The 24,133-nt window shown below is 53.2% G+C and overlaps 1 protein-coding gene across 1 annotated transcript in view; it reads left to right on the plus strand.

Moving 5' to 3' along the window:
- SNX9 (sorting nexin 9) overlaps window positions 1–24,133 on the plus strand; it is an 83,556-nt gene that overhangs the window by 57,562 nt on the left and 1,861 nt on the right. The window contains exons 10-17 of the mRNA XM_045842936.1: window positions 5,884–6,014; window positions 10,608–10,711; window positions 12,236–12,339; window positions 14,542–14,619; window positions 17,630–17,706; window positions 18,853–18,942; window positions 20,717–20,831; window positions 22,577–22,668. Coding sequence (XP_045698892.1) covers window positions 5,884–6,014; window positions 10,608–10,711; window positions 12,236–12,339; window positions 14,542–14,619; window positions 17,630–17,706; window positions 18,853–18,942; window positions 20,717–20,831; window positions 22,577–22,668 — 791 coding nt within the window. The remainder of the gene's footprint in view (window positions 1–5,883; window positions 6,015–10,607; window positions 10,712–12,235; window positions 12,340–14,541; window positions 14,620–17,629; window positions 17,707–18,852; window positions 18,943–20,716; window positions 20,832–22,576; window positions 22,669–24,133) is intronic.

The raw sequence follows: 24,133 nt of genomic DNA on the forward strand, positions 1-24,133 counted from the left end.
CTGGGGCTGCCCCAGCGCCAGCCTTTCAGCCAACGGGGTTGTGATGCGTGGGCCGGCGACGCTCTTCTCAGAAGACCCGTGCGTGCTTGCGGTCAGGAGTTCTGAGGGCGAGCTCTGAAACAGTTCTTTCCAGCCGCCCGTTCGTTCCTGTCTTTGCCTCGCCCACCTGGCTAAGACTCCGCATGGCGTCCAGTAGAAATGGTGGGAGCAGGCATCTTCGCTTTGCTCCCTGCTTCAGGGAGAAAGCACTGTCGTTCGCTGTTACATAGGACTGGCTTTAAGGGTTTTTGTAGATGCCCTTTTATGAAATCATAGGACTTCCTTCTGTTCCTAACTGGCTGAAAGTTTTCTGTGTGCCTGGCTGGCATAGCTCAGTGGATTGAGCACAGGCTGCGAACCAAAGTGTCGCAGGTTCGATTCCCAGTCAGGGCACATGCCTGGGTTGCAGGCCATGACCCCCGGCAACCACACATTGATGTTTCTCTCTCTCTCTCTCTCTCTTTCTCCCTCCCTTCCCTCTCTTAAAAATAAATAAATAAATAAAATCTTTAAAAAGAAAAGTTTTCTATGTGAATGGCTGCCAAGTTTGTCAGACGCATTTTGTACGTCCGTGGAGGTGACCGTGTGGGTTTTCCCTCTCTGTGAGTCGGCCCTGCGATCCTGGGACAAACCTCGCTCGGTCGTGATGTACACTGATCGTTTTCACAGGCTGCCGGGTCCGGTTGGCAGGTACTTGGTTGGGGAACTTTGTGCCTGTGTCATGGGGTTGGTCTGTGGTTACCTTGTAATGTCTTCGTCTGGCTTTGCTGTCTGGGTGCTGCTGGCCCGTGGGGAAACTTTGGAAGCAGTTCTCTTCTGTATTCTGGGAAAGATTGTGTAGGACGATATTGTTTCTCCCATAAATGTTTGATAGAATTCACCCCTGAGGTTATCTGGGCCTGCAGTGGTCTGTCTCTGTGGGAAGGTTTTCGGTGTGAATTCCCTGAATGAACCTGGGGCTACGCAGGCCGCCGCCGCCTCTTCAGCGAGCTTCGGGAGTCTGGGCCTTTCCCGGAATTAACCCGTTTCACCGAAGGTGTTGGGGGGAGTTTGGAGTTGTTCTCGAGATAGACAGCCACTCCTGCAGTCCTGGTTCCCATAGGAGTGTCTCCTCTCCATAGGAGTGTTTTCTTGATCTTGTCGATTTTCTCTCTTTTCTATTTCATTACTTTTTTCTCTTTTCTTACTTCTCTACATCTTCTTGCTTTTATTTAATTTGCTCTTTTCCTAGGGTTTTTTTTTAAACATGGAAACTGAAATTATTGTTTTGAGATTTCTTTTTTAATTACAGGCATTACATGCTACAAAATGTCCTTCAAGTGCTGATTTAGCATAAATTTTGATACGTTGAATTTTCATACTCATTCAGTTAAAAACTATTTTCTCATTTCCCTTGAAGTTCCTTGACCCTTGGCTTATTTAAAAATGTTTAATTTACAAATATCTGGGTATTTCCCACATATTTTTGTTGTTGTCTGAGAAACAGTTTTATTCTGTTATGTTCAGAGAGAAGCATACTTTCTGTGATTTTTTCACCCTTTTCGATTTGAGACTTCTTCGTCGCCTGGCATACGGTCCGTCCCGGAGAGGGTTCCGTGTCCGCTGCAGAAGACCGGGCCCTGCGGCGGCGGGCGGAGCCCTCTGCCTGTCTGGTCGGCCGGTCGGGGTGGGTGGGGAGTGCGAGCAGGTCTCTGCGCCCGTGCCCCGTTCCCCTGTGCTGGCGGTTACTGAGAACGGGGGATTGATGTCTTTGACTGTTGCCGTCACACGGTTCATTTCTCCTTTCCGCTCTGTCACTGACTAAGTGTGTAACTGCCATGTGTTCCTGGTGTGGTGACCCTTTTATCATTATGAAAGGTGCCTCCGCGTCCCTCGTAACTTCCTTTGTTGAAGTCCGTTCCGTTGGGTGTTAATGCAGCTGCTCCAGTTCTCCCACGTCCCTGTTTGTGTGGCCTCGCTGTTCCCAGCCTTCTGCTTCTAACCTGTTGAACCCGAGTTACGTGTCTTTTTGCCAGTGGATCTTTCTTATCAGGTCTGACAATCTCTGCATTTGGATCGGAGTTTTTAGACCATTTATATTTAATGTCATTGTTAACCCAGTTAGATTGATATTTGCCATTTTGCTATTTTTCCTCTGTGTGTGTCTTGCTTGTTTCTCTGTTTCTCCTTTACTGCCTTTCCTTTATATTAAATACTTTTTCTTTTTTTTTTAAGATGTTATTTATTTATTTTTAGAGAGAGGGGAAGGGAGGGAGAAAGAGAGGGGGAGAAACATCAGTGTGTGGTTGCCTCTTGCACACCCCCTACTGGGGACCTGGCCTGCAACCCAGGCATGTGCCCTGACTGGGAATCCAACCAGCGACCCTTTGCTTCACAGTCCAGCGCTCAATCCCCTGAGCCATACCAGCCAGAGCCATATAAAATACTTTCTCTTGTGCTATTTTAATTCCACCCATTAAAACAAATTTTTTGCCCTCACCCAAGGGTATGTTTATTGGTCTTTAGAGAGAAGGGAAGGAAGGAAGGGAAGGCAGGAGGGAGGGAGGGAGGGCGACACAGCCATCAGCTGCCTCCCACAGGCACCGCAGCCCAGGCGCGGGCCCTGGCCGGCCCTGACCTGCAGCCTGCGGTGCACAGGGCAGCGCTCCGACCGGCTGCGCCACACTTCTCTCATTTTCAGAACCACGTTTTTCAGTTATTTTCTTATTAGTTGCCTTAGTGGTGATACTATACATTATTCTGTAACATCGCAGTTTACTTCATGTTACTGTGAACTTAATTGTCGTAAAATTAACGGGAATTCCCTGAAACAGAGTTTCATTCTCTCCCCTCTGTCTATGCTATTATTATCATATATACACCATACAGTTTTCTAAGTATACGATTAATCCAACAGTATAGTGTGATGATTACGGCTTTCTACATGCCCAGGGCCTTTGAAGAAGTTAAGCAAATTAGAGTCTTTTATATCAACCCACATATTTTTGGAGCTCTTCATTTCTCCTGGTAGTTTCAGGGGATTTCCTCTTGGCCTGAGATAACATCCTGTTAGCCTGAAGAACTTCCTTTCCTATTTCTCGTAATACAGGTCAGCTCTCAGTGAATCCGTCACACTGTGTTTATCTGGGAATGTCTTTATTTTGCCTTTGTCTGTGAAGGATGCGTTTATTGGGTGTAGAACGCACGTCTGACGGTTTTCTTCCAGCACGGAGAACGTGTCTCCCCACTGCCTGCCGGCCTCCGTGGTGTCAGATGACAGATCAGCCTGTTCCGTGGTCACGCAAACACACGCGTGCACGTCTCCCCCCTCACTGTCCATGATGAATCGCTTTTCACTTCCTGCTTTCACAATTTTCCTTTTGTTTGTATCTGCCAGTGGTCTGATTCTGCTCTATCTCGGTGTGGATACTTTATGTTCATCCTATCTGGAGTTTATTGGGCTTCTTGGGAGTGGGAATTAAAGTTTCCCGTCAGATTTGGGAAGTTTTTCCACATTATTTCTTTGAATATGTTTTCTTCTCTTCTCCTTCGGGGTTTCCTACCAGAGGTTATGGTGGTGTGCTCCGTGTTCTCTGAGGCTCTGTTCTTCAGATTCAGTGACTTCTGTTGGTTGACTTTCAGGTTCATTCCTCCTCCTGCCTTTTTGAAAAAGCTGTTACACCCTTACAGTGAAATTTTTTTAAGGTTTTATTTATTCATTTTTAGACAGAGGGGGAGTGATGGGGGGAGAGAGGAAGAGAAACATCAGTGTGTGGTTGTTTCTCGAGTGCCCCCCACTGAGGACCTGGCCCACAACCCAGGCATGTGCCCTGACTGGGAATTGAACCCGCGACCCCTTGGTTTGCCGGCCAGCACTCAATCCACTGAACCACACCAGCCAGGGCTGCAGTGAATTTTTAACATCAGTTACTGTATTTCTATCTTCACAGTTTTCATGTGAGTCTTTTTCTAATAATTTCTGTCTTAAGAATCTCTATTTGTTGATTCCTTGTCCAGTTTTTCTTTAATTTTTTGAACATGGCTTCCTTGAGTTCTTCGAAAATGTTCACAGACGCTTCCTTGCCTGCTGCTGTGGTTCGTCTGCTCGGTCCGACATCCGGCAGCACGTGGGGGCACTCCTGCTTTCTCCCCGGTGCAGCTCGTGCTGGGCAGTCCCTTAGTGGTTTGTCGAATCCTGACCAGTGTGGAGAATATATTTTAGCAATTCTGGGTTCTGAGTTTTCTCTCTGAAGGTGGTTGTTTCTGTTTTATTTTTGTTTGTTTTGTAAGTAACTTGCCTGGGCTAAATTTCTGAAATTTGTCTCCCCTGCAGCTCACGTGTTAGTAGTAGTAGTAGTAGTAGTTCAGATCTGGCCCCCTGGGTTCACCGGGGTCTGTGTGTCCTGGGGGTGTGCCCCCTCGGGCCGCTCAGACTCTGCCCCCTGCCAGCACACCTGCGTGTGATCAGGGAGCACGCTCAGAGCTCCGGTCATGTTCAAGTTAGCCCTGGTTTCCGCCTTCTCCGGGCCCTTTCATGTCTCCTGTACGTGCGTGCAGCCTTGGAGTCGGCCAGCCGTGCATGCCTGGCTCGCCCCCCATCCCGTCTCCCCTGCCTCAGCCTCAGCCTCAGCCTGACGTGTCCTGGCTCAGCCGGTCGCCTTGGCTAGTGGAGCTGCTGGCGCCTCCTGTTCACCAGCCTCTGGGTGGTCACTGCCCCTGCTGAGCGTGGGCATCTCCCACCGCTGCAGGGCAAGGGAGGCTCTTTCCTCGCTAGGAAAGCCGTGGCTGCCCGTCTTCACAGCCCGCACCACCCTGGCAGACCCCCGTGTCGACCAGGTAGAGGGTAGGGAGGTTGGAGGTGGGGAGGCAGGACCTGCCCCCAGCCAGAACGCCACGGGTTTCCCCTGTGTGTGCCCGACAGTCAGCAGCTTTGCAAACACAAACGCCTCTCAGAGGGCCGTTTGCCTTCGGCTGGTGTCCCGAGCACTGACTGTGTTGTCTGGGTTTCGAGCTATTTTGCGGGGACTGGATTGGCTGATTGCCTCACTTGACTGTAGCTGGAATTTCCATCTGCAGAAGCCTTTTAACTGACGGACAGTGACTTGGGATGGTAGGCTTATTAAAAAAACCCTCAGTGTTCACGTGATGTTCAGTGTGTCAGTCTTGTTAAGCTCATTTTCTGCTTTTAAAACAGAAATTTGATGTATTAGGCTGTTTTAGGATGGTCGTAAGTTCTAGAATAGCAGCTTTCGTTATTGCATTCATGGAAAATTGCTTTTTCTATTTTCATTTTAGGTAATTTACAAAACAAAATGAAAAAACATATCGTCCTGAGTTACTTTGCATAAATACTAAATTTAATAAATTTGTATATCTGAGGTTATATTGCACTTGGTCACATTTTTATAAATATAGAAATTTCATGTACTTTGTAAGAAATACTTATTAGATTCAACTATATCACCCCTTACTCGCTTGTAGGGCTTAATATGGCCACATGCCACTTATATAAGAAAGAGAAAGTTTTTCATATTGAAGTAAGATTTACTTCTGATTTATAAGTACTCTAGGGACCCTTAAAGAGAGTCGCACTTTGAAGCTGTAGTATTCTTGTCACAATTACTCTATCAGATTGGGATTTCATTCATGCTTGTTTAAACGGAGAAGTCTGTTGTGTCGTTCCTGTGGGTCCCCGAGCAGTCGCTGTGCTGCTCGTCCCTAGGTTGGCGACACCTTACCGTGGTTTACGCTTCACTAAATGACTCTCTGCCAAGCGGCCATCGGCCGTACCAGCGGCTCCCGGCCGTGGCAGCAGCGGTACGGTTTAGACGCACTGGTGCGTCACTCTCGGCGTGTCCCCCGCAGGTCGCTTTGAGGAAGAGTTCATCAAGATGCGCATGGAGCGGCTGCAGGCGTGGATGACCAGGATGTGCCGCCACCCGGTGGTGTCGGAAAGCGAGGTTTTCCAGCAGTTCCTAAATTTCCGGGATGAAAAGGTAGGATATTGTACTCTGGCTGGCTCGGTGTCCGTTGGGAACGTCACACTCGCACCAGTTTTATGTCTGAAAAGAGTCGGAATCGCGTTGGCTGGTCGGGTGTTTCTCATTCCCCCCAAAGACAACGAGGGGATGGGGACCGACAGCGCGGCCGTGGGCAGTTCTGGTCACAAAGGACGGAAGACCCGCTCGCAGGACGGTTTTCCGGCAGCGGGAGCAGGTCGGCCCGAGTCGGTGCGCAGGGCGAAGGGTGTGCGAGGCGAGGCGTGTGCTCCTAGGCGCCTAAAAAAAAGGAGGTTAGACCCCTAGCGACGCAGGGTGTCATTAGCGCGAAGTGAGGGACATGGAGTGAATGATTTCTTATGATCACATTGTGACCTCACAGTGCGTAATGCGTTTTGAAAGGAAAAGTAGATTCGGAATTGAGCCATTCTTCTCAAAGCAGAGCTGTTTTTTCAGAACTGTAGTTGTGGGTCCAAAGTAAATGCTGACCTGTGGGCAGTCTCTCTTTTTTTTTTTTTTTTTGCCAATGGTCATCTGTTCTTTTTTGACAATCAAGGGACTGTTGGCAGTTGGCATCTCATTATTGTCTGAGAAGACAGTTTTCTCTCTCCATAAGCTTTCAATGCACTCTTTACAGTGTCTTCTCTAAATGTGTTTTCTCCATAGTTTTCTTGTAATAATTATTACATATCCTGGAAAATGAGAATAAAGGCAAAAGTTAGCTCAGACGCCAACAGATACAACATAAATTATGATCCTAGAAAACAGTCATGAAATGATTTCTGTGTTTGATCAAATAATGGAATGTTGTATACCTTGTTGAAACTTTCAGACAAAGATACACCTTTTTGCTAAATTTCTTCGTAGTACTTTTTCCTACTTAAAGGGACTACATTTACAAAAATAAGCCTAAATGTCAGGCTGTGTGTTTTTATAGACATATGCATACACTTAACAAAATGTAAATATTTGGGCCTTATTTCCAGTTACTGCTTATTTCTAGAATTGACAAGGGCATTTGAGTATGTTGCATGTAACCAGGCTGGGAATGAAAAACAATGAGGTGTTTCAGCGTTTCTTTGTGAATTTGTATCTGCCATAGGCCTAGCCTTACAGACTGCCCTGGAAAACTCGCGTTTTTCTGGTAGGATGTGCTGTTCGGTCCCAGGGTGTCAGGTTGCTATATTGGGTTCTTTGTGTTGTGTAACTCGGTCTTGTTACTTTGTAGTTACAAAAGCTCCTTCCAAGGTTGTTGCCTTCCTGGTGACTCACAGGACTTCAACAAGGGTTTATTTGATGACTTTGGCAAGGATTTGATTTAGAAAATAGTTCAAAAGTTCATGTTTTATGCAGAATATTATTAAAAATAATAATCTAGCCCCGGCTGGTGTGGCTCAGTGGATTGAAAACCGGCCTGTGAACCAAAGGGTTGCTGGTTCGATTCCCAGTCAGGACACATACCTGGGTTGCGGGCCAGGTCCCCAGTAGGGGGCACTTGAGAGGCAACCCCACACTGATGTTTCTCTCCTCTTTCTCTCTCCCTTCCCCTCTCTAAAAATAAATAAATAAAATCTTTAAAAAATTATAGTAATCTAGATATTGTTTCTGTTTTTAAATGACTTCCACCTTGAAAGATTGATCACCTTACCACAGAAGTGACATAAATGACAAAGGAGACCGGGCTCCGGAGCCCAGTTTCAGCTCTCGGGCAACTTCCTCTGGGTCCTGGCTCAGCACTTAAAGTCTGCGGGCCACGATCTCATCACTGCCCAATGACGGCCTAAAACTAGACAGTGTCAATCACTAAAAACTGTGATTTCTGTGGTCAGTAGAAGCTCATGTAGATGAACCAACACTGAAAATTCCAGTGAATCTATGGGAAAATTACTAGAAATAAGTGGTTAGTAAGACAGCTGGATATATAAGACCTTGCATATCTCTATATTGGCAATAAACAGAAAATGAAAGTCCATAGTTTAGACTGTCATTTAACTGTCATCTACACGATCATTTGCAATAGCATGAAAACTATCTAGGAGTAAATTCAAGAAGATTTACAGAGATATACATAAAAAACTATGAAGCATTGTTGAGGAAAATGGAAGAAGAAAGTAAGTGTCCCGGCATTACCGTCTGTCTCGCGGGCTGAGGGACAGGAATGGCATCCCGTGCAGGAATCCCAGCCCTGAGCAAAGCCAGCGTTCTCGTGAGAAAGAAGGAAGTCGGGGGAGGACTTCGTTGGCTAGAAGACTCCTGCGAAGACAGAAGAATTTCCAAAGCGAGGCAGCGGTGTAAGGAGAAGCAGACCAGCAGAACGGAACAGAACGGACACTTGCTCCATGCCCCAGACGGTGCTGAGTGCGGCGGGGGGCGGGCACTCCTTCCCACAGACGGTGCGGAGTCCACCGAGGGCGCCGCTGGGGAGAGTGGGGGCTGGGCACCGCCTCGTCGTCAGGTTCTGTGCCTCTGACTTGTTAGGGCTGATACTGGCATCGTGGTTACGTTTTGAAAACATGGCCCTACCTGTAAAAGATATGTAACACAGTATTTGTAGGTGAAATGATATTATAGCTCAGATTTCCATTTAAATGAGTAAGAAAAACAGGTAGAATGGAGGAAAGTAAATAAAATTGGCAAAATTTTGTCATTGTTGAGGGCTGAGTCTGTAGGGGGTTATTGTACCTTTCTTTTACCTTTGTATATGTTGGGAAGTTTCCAGTGTATGAGGTTTTTAAAAAACCAGCTCCAGCTCTCCCTTAGGTTAGGCTGTGGAAGGAGACATGAGGCAGCGTCTAGAAGGAGACGTGGGGGCACATCTTCATCCCCTGCAGTGGGGCGGGGGGCTTCTGAGACCAGACACAGAAATGACCGGCCACCCAGGGACAGGCTGGAAAACTAGACTGCATTACAATTAAGGATTTTTGCCCTGGCTGGAGTAGCTCAGTGGATTGAGTGCTGGCCTGCGAACCAAGGGGTCACCGGTTCAGTTCCCAGTCAGGACACATGCCTGGGTTGTGGGTCAGATCTCCAGTAGGGGGCAGGTGAGAGGCAACCACACACTGATGTTTCTCTCCCTCTCTTCCTCCATTCCCCTCTCTCTAAAAATAAATAAAATCTCTTTTTTAATTAAGAACTTCCATTTATCAGCAGAAGCCATTACAAATGAAAAACAAGGATATGAACATAGATAACCAAGGGCTAAATTTTAGAATATATGAAAACCCACACAAGATAAGATAATCATCCCAGTTAAAAAAAAAAAATGTAGATTTGGTAATGTGCTTCCCAAAAGAAAGTATCTGAATCCTCACCGAACGCATTTTGAAAAGTACTTAATCTCATTAACAATCAAGCAAGTGCACACTGAAACCCCAGTGAACACCGGTGCGCACGCGCCAGAAACTCGGCCCCACCGTGCGCGTCCTCTCGGTGGGAGGAGCGGCTGCTGGGGCTCGCGCACGGCCCGGCCGGCGGGCGTGGACACGGGTGAGACCGTTTGGGAGCCAGTCTCACGCTACCTGCCGAAGTCCAGCAATTTTCCACTCCCGTGTGTCCACACCTAACGGAGTGGGCATATATATATATATATCATATATATATATCATGTATATATATATATAATGTACGATACGTGGTACATACGTCATGTACACGGCAGCTTCGTGCACAGCTCGGCAGGGGCCAGGAGTGACGGCCAGGCACAGGACAGACAGATACACGGGGAGCCGCGGAGCAGTGAGCGGCTGTTGGATGCGGCTCCTGGGCTCAGGTGGGGGAAGGGAAGCCAGACACACACACACACACAATGTGTAGCACCGAGTTTAGGCTAGTTTAAAAAAAAAAACAACAGCAAAATCGTAGTGTTAGGGACTCGTGCCTCGGTGGTCGACACTGCAGAACAGTGAGGGAATGACCACCACTAAAGAAGGGAGGGTGATGTTACCTCGTTGGGGGAGGGGGGCGATGGTGGGTCACCAGGGGCTTCTGGAACGCAAGCGCTTTCCCTGCCGTCGCCTTGTGGGTAGTGACGCGGGAGTTCACTTCGAGAGAATTCCTCGCACGGGCTGTTTTGCGCTGAGCACTTTTCCGTGTATGTGTATGGATGTTATGTAAATCATACAGTAGTAGGATTTTAAAACTGGCTCACAATATGTGTTCATATCTTTTATTTTAGAAAAGCTTTAACCTTTTTTTTTTTTTAGAACTAAACAACCTAAAATTTTGAGGCACTCGGTCACAGTTCTTAGGGTGTTCCTCTCCTCGCTGTGTTTGGGTTGCTAGCTCTCGGGAGAGGAACCGCGGCTGGGTCGCCTCGCCCAGAGAGGCCGTGGCTCACAGGGCGTGTGCTGTGCTGTGCAGGGGCCTGTTCACGTGTGTAATGACGCGTGAAGTGTGTGGGCATCGGCCCACGGTGCAGGGAGCTGGCCCGGGACCTGCCGCTCCCTGAGTGGGAGCGGGGCAGCTGACCGGTGGGTGAGCCGCATCCGCTCGGGAGCTGTGCAGGACGGGAGCTGTGCAGGACCGGAGCTGTGCAGGACTGGTCCGGCCCTGCTCCGAGACGCTTTGCTCACACGGCTGTCCCGTCCGCAGGAATGGAAGACTGGGAAGAGGAAGGCGGAGAAGGATGAGCTGGTGGGCGTCATGATATTCTCCACCATGGAGCCAGAGGCCCCCGACTTGGACCTGACGGAAATGTAAGCGACGCTGCCCCCCTTGCCTTCTCCTGCGCGGTGTCCGCCTCCTCTGCCCCGGGCCTGGCCAGCACGGCCGGCGTGGGACCCAGACTGTCCGACCGAGTGTAGGAGATGAGCGGGGCTTGTAGTCAGGGGACAAGGAAAGCGTCACTGATGCGTGAAAGCACATCTTTCCAGCCAGAACCCGGAGGAAGGCCTGCCTCCTCCTTTGTACCTGGAAGTCGGTGCTCTCGGAGCCGCCGCAGGGGCCGGTCCCTGCTCCCAGCACCGCACAGTGGGGCAGGGCAGGGCGCGGTGGGGCAGGGCGGCCAGAGCCAGGCCGCGCCCACGCCCCGGTCCGCAGAGCGCGCGCGCTGTGGACGCCGCCCGGAAGGAAGCAGTCTCTGACCCGCTTTTCTGGGTTCCTTTCCTGTTGTTCTTGATCTCGGCGTTTTCTTAAACGTGGGCGTGGTTGGAAATCTGGAGTAGTTTCTTTTCTATGTAAGGGCTAATAGGAAGACTTGAGGTTTATTTTAAGAAACGTTTCTTGTGAAATCATTGCTTATGTGTGACCAAAAATACAAACGAGGAAAAAAACGCAGTGTTCTAACTTCCCGGAGAGCAAGTCAGCGTTAGCACGTTGGTCCCCGTCATAACCCTCCAAACCCTCCTCTCCGCGTACGTACGTGTGTGTCTGAGGGAAGAACCGTTCAAGCAGAAACGACCCTCTCCTTTGTCATCTTTTTTTGTAATCTAGGAGTATTACAGCGATGATGTTTTTCAGGCTGGCGAATACTTTTTGCATCCTTAAAGAACTGACAGGTCCAGTGCCCCCTCAGACCAGCCACTTTCAGGCTTTGCCCTCTCGCGGCACACCTGAACCACCTGCTGAAGCGCTGCGGCCCCCCCAAAACAATGCTTTTTTTTTTGCTGATCTGACAAAAATGGGTATAATTTTTACTAATTCACACCAAATGGCTATTGTGTTGGCGGCTGTCGTCATTTTTTCGCGTGACAATCTCAGGGCAAAGAGGGCAGTGCCCCTGACTGAACAGTCAGGTGTGGCGTGCTTTCAACGTTCTCGCGACGCACCCGTTGAAAATCGCTGCCTCGGGTGGTTGGGCAGCCGGGTTATTTTCTGTGATTCGCCACTGGAAAGAACGAACACCTACCGTTAGCAGGCCATGTTTTTGTTTTATGGGCTCGGGGGTACCTCCCATGATTGCACTTCACTAAATAAGGTATTCAGGAAACGGGGATTTTTTTTTTAGAATAATTTTATTTACCGTCCACAAGCAATTGAAGGGGAAAGGGAGGCAGAGTAAAATACGGATGACACGTTGCTAAGTGTCTAAAAGCCTGATCCTCAAGCCTGGTCCAGTGCTAACCCGCGTCAAGGGCAGTTGCTACAGGACAAGACAACAAGGGCCTGTGGTTGTGTTCGGGGCGAGCGTCCCCGGCCGCGTCGGCGGTTCTCCTCCCGCGCCCGACGCTGGCGTTGGCAGCCGAGCCCAGGACGCGCCTTCTTGTGCTGTCGCCCCGCAGAGAGCAGAAGTGCGACGCCGTGGGCAAGTTCACCAAGGCCATGGACGACGGCGTGAAGGAGCTGCTGACCGTGGGGCAGGAGCACTGGAAGCGCTGCACAGGACGTGAGTGGGGCGGGGGGCGGGGCGACCCGAGACGGGGGCGACGCGGCGCCTCAGGTGGAGTTGCGTTTAGTGGCTGGAGCCGTGGCCTCCCCTGGCTCCTCGGCGAACCCCACTCCCCGCCCCGAGTTAAGAATCGGACAGTGGACTCGAGCAAAGCCAGGCAGGAGCTCCCGTCAGAAAACACCGCGTTTGCCTAAATAGTCCCAGTGCTCCGGGGTGTTGTGATCCAGGGAAAATCCCTCTTTTCTGCGTGTTCACAGAGAACGTGTGGTTATTTTTAATCTCATGATTGTACCTCTTACTCTCCATCCACTGGTAAGATGCTGGTGTGACCAAGGCTCTGATTTTTAGGAAGAACCAGTGCAGCTGGCAGAGAACCTAAGACAGGTCCGCCTGGGGCACGGCCGAGGGGCACGTCAGCCCCGGCGCCCTGCCTGCTGGTGCCCTGCCCCCGAGGGCTTCTTGCCCCCCGACCCCCTCTTCTTCCTGTGAGCTGTCATTCCGCTGAGACCGGCGCCCGGCTGCGGGGCCCTGCCTGGCACCCGCCCAGCTCCTCCTGAAGGCACAGGGTCTCCAGAGGTCGGGCCCAGGGCGGTGGCGGTCACACGGGTGTCTCTGACCGCCTCAGAGGGTCGGGACACGGTTCCCCACGGCGTCTCCCCTGCCCTTGTCTCCAGCACTGCCTTCTGAGCCCCAGAGGGAACCCCAGCTTCCTGAGCTCCAGGGGTGCCCCCCCCCCAGCATTTATTTCAGGTGGACAAGGTCCTGCTCGTCCGTCACCAGAACCTGCAGGAACACGGGTTGTCCCCAGTTATTTTTTAAAAATAAAAATGGCTTTACGTTGAATTAAAAAGTCACACGTACCCACTTTTAAATTATATCAGTAGTTTGGTACTCAGTGTAGGAAAGAGGTTAAATGATCTGTTCTTGTCAAGATTTTTTTTAAGGTATTTATTGTAGAGAATCAGAATTCGCAGTCAGGAAGCAGTTTTCATGAACGAGAAACTCAGTGGGAGTGGCGTGTGGATGAACCGTTAAAACAGCCCAGCCCAGCACAGCCGAGCGCGGTCCTGAGGTCGGCTGGCCCAGAGGCTGCGGCCGGGAACGGGCGCGCTCCAGCCTGCGGCCGGATCTGGCCGGGGCCGCCCATTTCTGTAAAGAGAGTGCAATGAGAACACAGCCATCCCCCCTCATTTCCACGTTGTCTCGGGCTGCTCCCGCGTGACGGTGGCAGGTGCGCAGGTGCAGCGGACGCCTGGGGCCCCACAACTCCGGGGACGCGCGGCCTCGGGCCCTGTGCACGAGGAAGGCCGTGCCTGCCTCCCTGTGCCGCCCACGCGGCTTCTGTCAACGACGCTGCGTGTGGAGCCCCTGTGTGCATGCCCGAGGGGGCGACCCAGCTGCTCCTGCCCCGCAGAGGAGAGGAGGGCAGAGGTGCGTCTAAGGGGACTGTGTAGGGACGCAAAGAAAATCGCCAAAGGCGCAGAGCCTCTTCTTTGGGGAGGTCCGCAGAGTGACCCGAGGGTTCTGGAGCTTTAGCACCAGAAGGAGCCCTAGAGAGCAGTCAGTCCGTCTGCTTCGTTTGCAGGTGAGGAGACTCAAGTCTCTCCTCCCCGGTCCTTTGAGGTTCCACTGCCTGTTTTCCCCACACCTCGGTGCTTTCAGGGTTTTGTTTTGCAAATAATTATTCACACATACGTAACAGGGTGGGGAAAGCAATGTAATTGGAATCACAAGGGCCAAGCCCACCGTGTGTCAGCCATGCAACCCCGGGCAGGGCACCCGACTGACCTGACCCTTATTTTCCTAACCCGTGAGGCCGAGGGCTCCCTGGGGTGCCCGAGCGGAGTGGTGTCCGCAAACGCCCTGTGCACTCGGCGCCGTCTCCCGATGAGCTGCCGGCTCAGTCGGATTCCACGTGCTGGGTGGGACCGTGGGCGGCAGTGGCAGCGGCTGTGGGCCACAGCATGCACCATTCATTGCACAGGTGGTTAATGACAGATTGAAAGAATCTGTTTTTAAATATCAGTGATTTAAAAACCCGATAGTTTTATTAAAGAATACAGACAGCTTTGAATCACATCCAATTTCTATTAAGAAGAACCATCCGTTTTAGAAAATAGCCCCGGTTGGGGAACCGAGTGCCATTTCGGTGCACCCCGGGGCCCAGCTGACAGCCGCTCTCCTCTCCTCTCCCCCCAGCGTTGCCCAAGGAGTACCAGAAGATCGGCAAGGCGCTGCAGAGCCTGGCCACGGTGTTCAGCTCCAGCGGCTACCAAGGTGTGTGGTCTCCGCTCCCTCGCTCCCGGGGCTGCAGTGTCTCGCCCAGCCCCAGGCCCTGCCCGGGCCCCTCCCTGCCCAGCGGGCAGACAGGGGAGCACCACGCGCGCTCACTCGGACTGGCCAGGCCGCCGCTCAGGACTCCGGCAGCTTCGCCTTCTTCTGAGATGAGCAGGGGATTGTTACTGGTGTTTTCTTGCTCGCTCCTTTGCCCCCCACCCCCCGCCTTGTTTTACACAGTCTTGTGTTTTAACGAAACGGGTGGCTTTGTGTATAGCCCCTGCCTCCGTCTCTGCCAAACTGCGGTCAGGTCAGGTCTGCCCCTTACCAAGGCCAGACCTCATCAGGGTCATTTGGAGGAAAAAATTTTGAATAACAAATTCACGTCTCAATTCTCTCCGTAACGCATAATAGCTCTCCACTCAGCCCACGTAGTACGTCTCACCTGAGGGGTTTCAGGCCCGTCGTGTGCTGATGGTGATGACACTCAGGAGAACCAGTTCATTGTTTTCCCTTGAAGTTTTACTTTTCCCTGGGGGGGCAGGCAGGAAGTAAAAGTATTTAAGTGAGTGGCATCTATTAGATGCATGTTCTTTCAGTCACAGAAATGATGGGCCCCGGCCGGCGTGGCTCAGTGGATTGAGTGCTGGCCTGTGAACCAAAGGTTTGCCGGTTCGATTCCCAGTCAGGGCACGTGCCTGGGTTGCAGGCCAGGTCCCCCTGGTGGGGGACATGTGAGAGGCATCCCATTGATGTTTCTCTCCCTCTCTTTCTCCCTCCTTTCCCCTCTCTCAAGAAATAAATAAATAGAATTTTCTAAAAACAAATGCTTAAAAAAAAAAAGAAAAAATAAATGATGGAATCGGTGCTTTCACCAGGGCGTTCATCCTGACACCCAGGGAACGCGGGTCTTCGGATGCCTGCGTGTGAGTTGCAGGAATAAGAAATCGGCGTCATCGGTTTCAGATCTGGGGCTCCCGCACAGGAACTCGAGTCCCTGTTGACTAGCCTCTTCCGTGTCGAGGGAAATACGGTCGGCAGCGATGAGAACGGTTTCTTACCGCGGGGCCCTGCCCTCGGGTGCGCGGGCGTCTCGGGGCCGTGGCTCGGGTGGTCCCCAGGTTACCGCGAATAGAACTGCCGTGTCCCCCAGCGGTGTGCGCACTGACTGGGAACGCCGCCGAGACAGAGGCCCCGCGCAGGCCGGGAAGCGTTCCGTGTTCTTGCGAACCGTCGCGGAAACAGAGCCGATACGGATCTGTAAACGGGCGTCCGCAGGGAAGGAAGGGCAGACGCCGGAGCTGGGCCTCCGGTCGTGTCTTTTTTCGGTAGTTTTGACTTTGGAAACGTGGGAGTGTAGTACGTAATTATTAGAAAACAAGTTTAAGTCAAAATGTTTTTAAAAATTCCTAATAAACAAAAGCAAAATAAAACAAATGATACATAAAGATGAAGGCATAACCACATAAAGAGGACTGACTTCCAGTCACCTCAAAACACTGTGTTTTGACTATACATCCTCAACAGCAGATGCCTTATGGTGTAAAAAACTGCAAAGAAATTTTTAATTATTTTCAGTCATGCTATGATTAGCAATGTAATGCTGGTATTGTGATTCCAAAAATTCTGAAGTTATTTTACACGTTGTAAGGGAAAGCAAGTGTGTAATTGTGTTATCGTTGTTAACATTTAAGATTTTTAAGAGATAAAAATCAAAAGTTTTGAAATATAATCAGAAAAACCCTGTAGTCCTCATTTTGAAGCAGAGACACCAGTATGAGCTCACTCGTGTTTTTCTTTTAAAAACACGAGTTTGCTTTGCTCTGTTGACTGAAAAGACCTGGGACCGAGGACCCCCCGAGCCCCCCCGGCGGGAGGACGTGCCCCAGCCCCCGCCCGCATCACCCCCGTGCTGATCTCCAGACACTGGGTTCCACCAGACGAGCCAGGCTCCTGTCCAGCCAAAGGACTCCAACTCCAGTCTGGAGGCCCTTCCACCAACTGACCGGTGGAGGAAAGATTTGCGCATTAGTGCAGATGATAACTGCACTGCATTCACTGGACTGACGCGTGCCAGATGTGTTGAAGTCCATGCTGAATGCGGTGGTGGTTCGGGACATGTTGATCCCGTTCACCTTTGGAGCGTGGTGGGGGTCAGCTCAGCACTCTGACAGCTGTAAAGAGGAAGAAGCAAGCGTTTAGCCCGCACTTCGCTCCCCCACCCCCCCCCCTCCGGCCCCCGTTCCTGTGCCTCGGGGTTAGCCCCGAAGCCGCGCAGGAAAGCTGCTGCGTGCAGGAGCGCCTGGGCTCCTGGGGAGGGGCGGGTGTGGGGGGGCACCGCGTCTGCAGACCCGTGCGGAAACAGGCCCCAGACGGTGGTCGTCAGCTGTGGCTTCGAACCTAACGTCCCACGAAGCTCACGTAACGAGGAGTCGTGTCCCCGGAACCTGACCAGGCCTCTGGATCTAACTACTACTGCGAAGGGAATACGGGGAACGGCGGGCGGGGCCATCGCGGCAGGGACAGGGGGCCCCAGCGCGGGCGGCCCGGTCCCCTCCGCACACCCGAGGAGGACGCTCTGCGTGATGGGGGGCAGGGAGAGGGGCCTGTGGGTCTAAGAAACACGTGAGCCTTGTGCCGCGTGGACACCTCCGCACCCCAGTCCAGGCCGCCAGCGTGACCTGGGACAGCGGAAAGCTGCACGGTGACCGACATGTCAGGGACAGTGGTCTCGTCCTCATCGTGTGCAGTGGTGTCCTTGTACTCGGGGTGAGATTTGTGGGTGAGACGTCATGGGGCCAGTGCAAGGGGAGGTGGGAGTGGACGGTGCAGGTGACAATACTGCCCGTGAACTGCCCGCTGGGCAGCGGGGTGACGGGTAGGTAGATGGGGACTCGTTGTGCCGTCTGTCTAGTTCTGAAAGTGTGAAGTTTCCGGTAATAAAATTTTTAAATCAAACGAATGGAAAACAGTGCAGCTTGCAGCCGCTGAAAACTGTAACAACTTCCAGGTGAAACGGACCTCAACGACGCGATAACGGAAGCGGGGAAGACGTACGAAGAGATCGCCAGCCTCGTGGCAGAGCAGGTACTAACGGGACCCCTCGATTCCAGTTACGGCTTCGTGCCATCAAATCCACGTGTAACTCACTTAAGTCTGTTTAGGACAGACTTTCCCGGGGGCCTCCTCTCCCGTGCTTCCGGATCTTTGCTAGCTGTACTTGGGGATGGTGTTCCTCAGGTGAGGCTAAAGGGGTGGGCAACGTTGCCATCCAGAAATCCGAAAGAAAGCCTTGCGGTGTGGAGGGCCCGGGTCTGTCCTCAGCCCTCAGGGCTCAGAAAGCAAGGCAGGCGCCCTGCCTGTGTCCACTGCAGAGGGCTCCGCTAAGCCTCGGTTTCCTCCACCGGGGCACACGGCGACGGCGGCACCGGCCTAGGGAGGAGCTTGGGGTCCGGCAGCTGATGCAGAGAAGGCAGCTGCCACAGAGAAGGCAGCTGCCACAGGCCCCGCCCAGAGCGTGTCTGTCGCCCACGTGGCGGGGACGTGGTGTGGACAGGAGGCTCCGGGGCCGGGCCTCACTTCCTCCCGCAGCAGTGCGTTCCTGCAAGGGAGGGAGGGGGGCCGCTGCCTGCGCCGCCTCAGACCCCTACACTGAACAAAACAGACACACGTTGTTTCCGGCAACTTTTTTTAAAACATGTGTACACATGTGCCTGTGGACACACATGCGTGTCGTTAACTGCTCTCTGATCCTTGTAAAAAAGGTTAACTTTCAGATCTGTGTGTAACACAGCTATAAAAATTGTAATTCAGGAAAATGAAAACTGTTACAGATGTCACTAAGAGTGATTACTAGGTTTTCTTTTGATGTTCTCTGCTGGAATGTACACATTGAAACTTCAGCATCTTATTTTCTTGTGTGTAAAAGTACAGCCCTAACTACGTGTTTTGGTGTTATTTTTCCTCAGGGTGTAATACCCTGGGCCCCCTCAAACTAGCTGACCTCACCAGCCGACCACCAAGTGGCCTGGTGTTCTTTCATTTTCCATACACCCTGTGGCTGAAGGCACCATGGTCTTGGGGGTTATTTTCCTGTAGGAAAACTGACCCGAAAGCTTCACCCTCCACACAGTCCCGGGAGGGTTGGGCTAACTCGGTCCTCAGGTCCAAGTTTTCTTTCCCCCGATTGTCCCAGTTCCTCGGCCGGTAACGACCAGCCCTGTCTCGTTGCAGCCAAAGAAAGACCTGCACTTCCTCATGGAGTGTAACCACGAGTACAAGGGCTTCCTCGGCTGCTTCCCTGACATCATCGGCGCGCACAAGGTGAGTTCGTGGGCCAGTCCACCGGGGGCGGGGGACCGGGCTGGCCTTTCAGCCACTCCCGTGTCACAGGGGCGGCCGGGGAGGGGGTGGCGCTTTCCAGGGCCCCCAGAAGTCCGGCAGTGTTTGAATAGCAGGATCCCATCACATAGTTTGGATAGAAGAGCAGTTCTTTGTTTTATTCTATAAAAAGGTTATTTTGATGGAACTAAAAATATGAAAAGTTTTTCTTTATCCATGTAGTTAGGCGTCCAACAAAATAATCCTAATGTTTGAAATTTGAGGCGACGGTAAAAACAGTCTTTCCCTTATCGGTGCGAAGCCGCTGAGATGCTACGGCAGGTGCTCGGGGACCCCCCCCCCAGTCCGTCCGAGGAGATGAGATGAGCGGTCCCCCCTGAGCCCCGCAGCGGGTTCCCCGGTGAGCGTGAGACGGTCACTGCTGGTGCTGTCTGTCCGCCCAGTGCAGTAGAGAGGAAACTGTCATTGCCATCAAAAAGGCATTTTTAAACAAAATTTTAAAACTGGCTTAGGGTAGCCTCACATCGCAATTCTGGTTAATTTTTTCTCTGTGTCAAACTTGTGTATTACCTCGGAATTTGGGGTAGTGTATCAACAGTAGTACTCGAGGGTGTTGTGACCGCACTTGGATTTATTGGGAAGCTCTCTACAAAGGACTGGGCCGTGTCCATTGTAGTGTTCGGCTTCATAATCAAAGCGTGAAGAGGCCGCATGGGTACATTAGAAAGTTGGTGCAGCTTCAGATAACTTGCTGTAAAACTCTGAACATTTTCTCATCCATTCGTCCGTATCTTTGCTACTTTAAATCATGTCGCAGTGACCTGGGAGTGCTGTGTCTCTGTGAGACGGTGACTTTGTTTCCTTCGAAAGTGTCCCTGAAGCGGGGTTGCCAGGAGGGGGGATCTTAAATACTCTCACCGCGAGGAAGGAAATTCTGTGGCTCTGTGAGCGTTAACCAGGCTCACTGTGGTCACCGTTCCACAACAGACACAGAGATCAAGTCATCACATTGCACACCTTAAGTTAATCCAACGTTGCATGTCATTATATTTCAGTGAAACTGAAAAAGCAAAGTTAATAAAGTTAAAATCTCCATTAAAAACTCACCTCAGAACAGTTAGCGTGTCGTGGGAGTCTGTGCCCGCAGAGTCAGAGTTCCAGGCGGGAGCCTGAGTCACGCACCAGAGCGGAGGCGCCCTTTCCAAACGGCCGGGGGTGACGGGCAGCGGGCGGCCCTGCAGCCGGGGCCCTGGGCGGCTCTCCCGGGGGCTCCCATCGGAGTGCTGCCTGGAAGCCCACTCGGCGCGTCTTACAGAGATCCCAGTGCAGAGTCCAGCCTTCTGCCCAGCGGCGCATGCGCATGCGCCAGCCTGTGACGTCCTCGCCGTTAGTGCAGGAGAGGCCAGGAGTGCTCGCTCCGCGAACGACCATGTCCACCCAGTGCCTGGGCACACCCGGCGCCTGCCGCCCCGAGCGAACCGCCCCAGTCCAGGCTGTGGCTGACACGCATCCGGACCGGAGCGCTGTCTGGTTTCCTGCCTCGTCGTGACAGCGAACTGCAAATCTTAGCTCAGTTACATTTTTCAAGCGACTTAAAGAAAGTTGTGTTTAGATGCTCTCCTAGATTTTTATCTCGGGGGGAAGTTTTCTGTTCAACAGCAAGTCAATTATAAGAGATGGTGTGCTATAGTTTAAATTGATGACTAATCCTTTTAGCTTTGTTTCACTGACGCCATTTCATTTCCGTGATTCACAGGGAGCAATAGAAAAAGTGAAAGAAAGTGATAAGTTGGTGGCGACCAGCAAGATCACCCCCCAGGACAAGCAGAACATGGTGAAGCGTGTCGGCACAATGTCCTACGCGCTGCAAGGTGAGCAGGCTTGTGGGTGGCCGGTGGAGGCCGCTGTTTTCCCTGCAGTGAGTTGCTGGTCCCAGGTGTGGGCAGCAGTTACGTAAGAGCTGATTTAAACTGTCCTCGCAAGCCTGTTGTTGGCAGGATCTCCTAGCGACGGCGAAGACGCCTTCACAGCCTGAATACAGGCGCCTCTCATAGTGAGTGCCGTGGGAGGTCCCCAAGTTCAGCCTCCAGGTGTCTGTCTGCGGCCTCCACGCCCAGGACCGTGGCATGCAGAGGAGTGTGGAGGTAGCAGACAGGCATGGTCTGCTAGTAAGAGGAAGATGCTAATCTTTACGTAGTGGAGTGTCTCCCGGCACACGGGAGCAGGGAGTGGGTTTCTCCTGCTTTGGTGGCCAGGCAGAGTATCGGCGGGCGAAGGAGAAAGGGGAAGGACGCTCCGGTCTGACGAGGAGCACAGACGGCGGTGGGACAGGGTCACGTCGTTGGCCGTGGGGGGAAGACACGCCCGCGGGTTCCGGGGATGAGTGGGGGTGGTTGTGGAGGGCCTTGAGAGCCGGGCGGGAGGGTCTAGACTGGATGCGGGCATCGGGAAGTCATCGGAAGGTTCCGGTGAGGGGCAGCAAGGCGGTGCTCAAGGGCGAAGGGTGTGCTGGTTGCACGGGGCACGCTGGCGGGGCGGGGGCGGTCGGACCCGCCAGCCCGCAGCCACTGCTCAGGCTGTCGGGGGCTCTGGGGCCTGGAGAAGAGGCGGTGCTGGGGGGAGGGAACGGGCACGTTTGCAAGCTTCTCCCGGAGCAGCCCCCAGGGCCGGGGAACTCGTGGGAGAAAGAGGGCGTGTGCAAGACCCCCAGAACCGAGGCGACAGGAGCAGAACGGGAAACCTGAGTGCCGAGTGGGGTTTCGGCGGGTTCGGAACAGGGCGTTGGTATTGAACTTGTGTTGGGGGTTATCCGTATAGGCAAGTGAAGAGCTCTGTGCACCTTCAGACACACTAATGTGGACCTCAGCACAGTTAGCTCTTCATAGGACTCAATGCTGGCGGTTGGCTTTCTGGGCCTGGAGTGGAAGGGCAAGGCAGGGGGCGGGGGCAGGGTGAGGAGGGCTCTGATGAGGAGGCCCCTGCAGGTTGTGGTTGGCGGAGGCGGGCAGAGTGCAGTGGCATCGAGAGACACGTTCCAATAGGGACTCGTTGCTGAGTGGATCTGTCCAGCGAAGATGAAGAGTGGCCGTCAAACCTTCCCCCCCAGTAAGGGGGGGGATTTCGGGCGGCCCTGGTGCTCAGGGGCAGTGAAGCCCCGTGACTGTGTCCGCTCATCGGCCTGCCGTCCGGGGGCACCTGGAGAGACCTGCCTGGGCCATCGCTGTGCCCAGAGGAGCAGGGCACGGCCCTGGGTGCCTTGCTGGGTCTGCCGTGAACGGACTTGAGCGTCTGAACTGTTGCCGTCTGCAGGGAAAAGGACCACCAAGTGGGTGTCCTGCCGGTCTCTGGTCACAGTGGTCCTCCGCGTCCGGGCGATCACCTGCCCGGGGTTCCCCAGTAGTTAATGTGCAGATCCGCAGGGGTCATCCCTCTCCCAGAAGGCGGTGTTTGCCCTTCGCTGTTCAGATGGTTTTGTAGCCTCTTTCCAAAGGGGTTTCTCAGGTGCCGGCGCTGCCCCGGGGCCAAGCAGAGTGTGGTGGCGAGCGGTCACCGAGCCGAGAAGCCAGGTGTCGCTTGGGAGTCGGGGCACTGATGGAGCTGTCGGTTTTGGTTGCAGCCGAGATGAACCACTTCCACAGCAACCGGATCTACGACTACAACAGCGTCATCCGCCTGTACCTGGAGCAGCAGGTGCAGTTCTACGAGACGGTGAGTCGGGCCCCCGGCCCCCCAGCCCGCTGCCCGCGCCCACGGCGGGATTCCCGCTCGCGTACTTCCACCGGGTAAAGTTAATCTGTCTGTGCTTTTTAATCCTGAGATTAAACCCAAACAGGCTGTAAATATTGAGTGGGGTTTATTTTAATCTCTTAATTACCTCTGCCTTCCCTTATTAAATAACACTGGGTTTAAAAAAAAGTTTTCTTTTGAAGAAGGGGTCTTGGACGCTGGTGACGGGCCCCAGGAAGACTGGCTTGTGTAGCTCCCCACACTCCCCCGCCCCCACCCCCGCCCCTCTGCACGCGGGAGCGCAGCTGGACCGATGAGGTCACCCTGCCCCCGCGGGCCGGCCGGCCGCGGAGCCTGGCACCTCGGGCTCCGGGGGTGGGCGGGCGGCCTCTGTGAATGAGGCCTCAGAGTGTGCTGCCGCCGGGAAGGTGGGGCCTGCAGTCCTTTCGTTGGGAAAGCGAGAAAGGAGACGTAAACGCCTGTGCCCCTGTGTGGCAGTTCCATTGTGTGCTGGCTGGCGCGCCCAGGCAGCAGCTCCCGCGGGGCGGCGGAAGCTCCGCCCTCCGAGGGCGGGCGCCGCAATGCGGGGCTGCCCGCGGGTCGGCGGGCCGCTGTGCCCCTCGCTCGGCCCCCCACTGCCTTCACGGCGTCCTCTCCCGTGGGTATGTTCGGGGGCGACGGTGGGCGGGCCCCGAACACGTGCCGTGCACGCGTGGTCTCGGGACTCGACACTGCCGGCAGTGTCTCTCTGTCTCCACCGGCACGTTCTGGGACGGCCGTCACGTGCTCGGCGCACGTTGTGCGTTGCGAGTTGCAAACAGGCGGTTCTGGAGACAAGCGTACAGGGAGGGCTCCCGGAGCAGTGTTCTCCCCACAGCGTGCATGCGGTGCACCCGCACGTGCAGGTGATCGGCGCCACCGTCAGACGGTTGCCTGACACCCTGGGTTAGAGTGGCGGGTGCCTGCGTTCGGGTGAGAGACAGACAGGGGGAGGGGGGGCACCTCTTAAAACCCCGATCGTGTTGATTTGTTAATAATTCTCAAGCCCAAGTGGGGTTTAATTCCTAATGTCTCCATAATTCGGAAGAGTAACCTGTGTATTTAATCACGGCCTCTGTTCGGTTTCACATGGTTACTGAAATGTGCGTGTTTGTCCACGGGCAAACATTTAATGAGTATCATGCGCTGAGCACTTACTGCGAATGCTCAGGACCCAGGGACGACTGAGGCCTCGCACGGGGCACTCGTCTCCTTGGGGGAGACAGAGGCGCAGTGTCACCTGCCGGACAGCAGTGGCTTTAGGAGGATGGTGGCACTGCCACCCGCGGTAGCAGCAGAGGGGCGTGCTCCTCGGCTGGGTCTTAGGAGTTCGTGGGTGAACCGACCTCCTGTGTCACTGGGTGGTCTTGAAATGCTGCCTGGGCTGGGGCCAGCCGAGTCTGGGGAG

The sequence above is a fragment of the Phyllostomus hastatus genome, unplaced genomic scaffold (assembly GCF_019186645.2).
Source record: "Phyllostomus hastatus isolate PE091 unplaced genomic scaffold, TTU_PhHast_1.1 phas_contig_40, whole genome shotgun sequence".
Classification (NCBI taxonomy): Eukaryota; Metazoa; Chordata; class Mammalia; order Chiroptera; family Phyllostomidae; genus Phyllostomus; species Phyllostomus hastatus.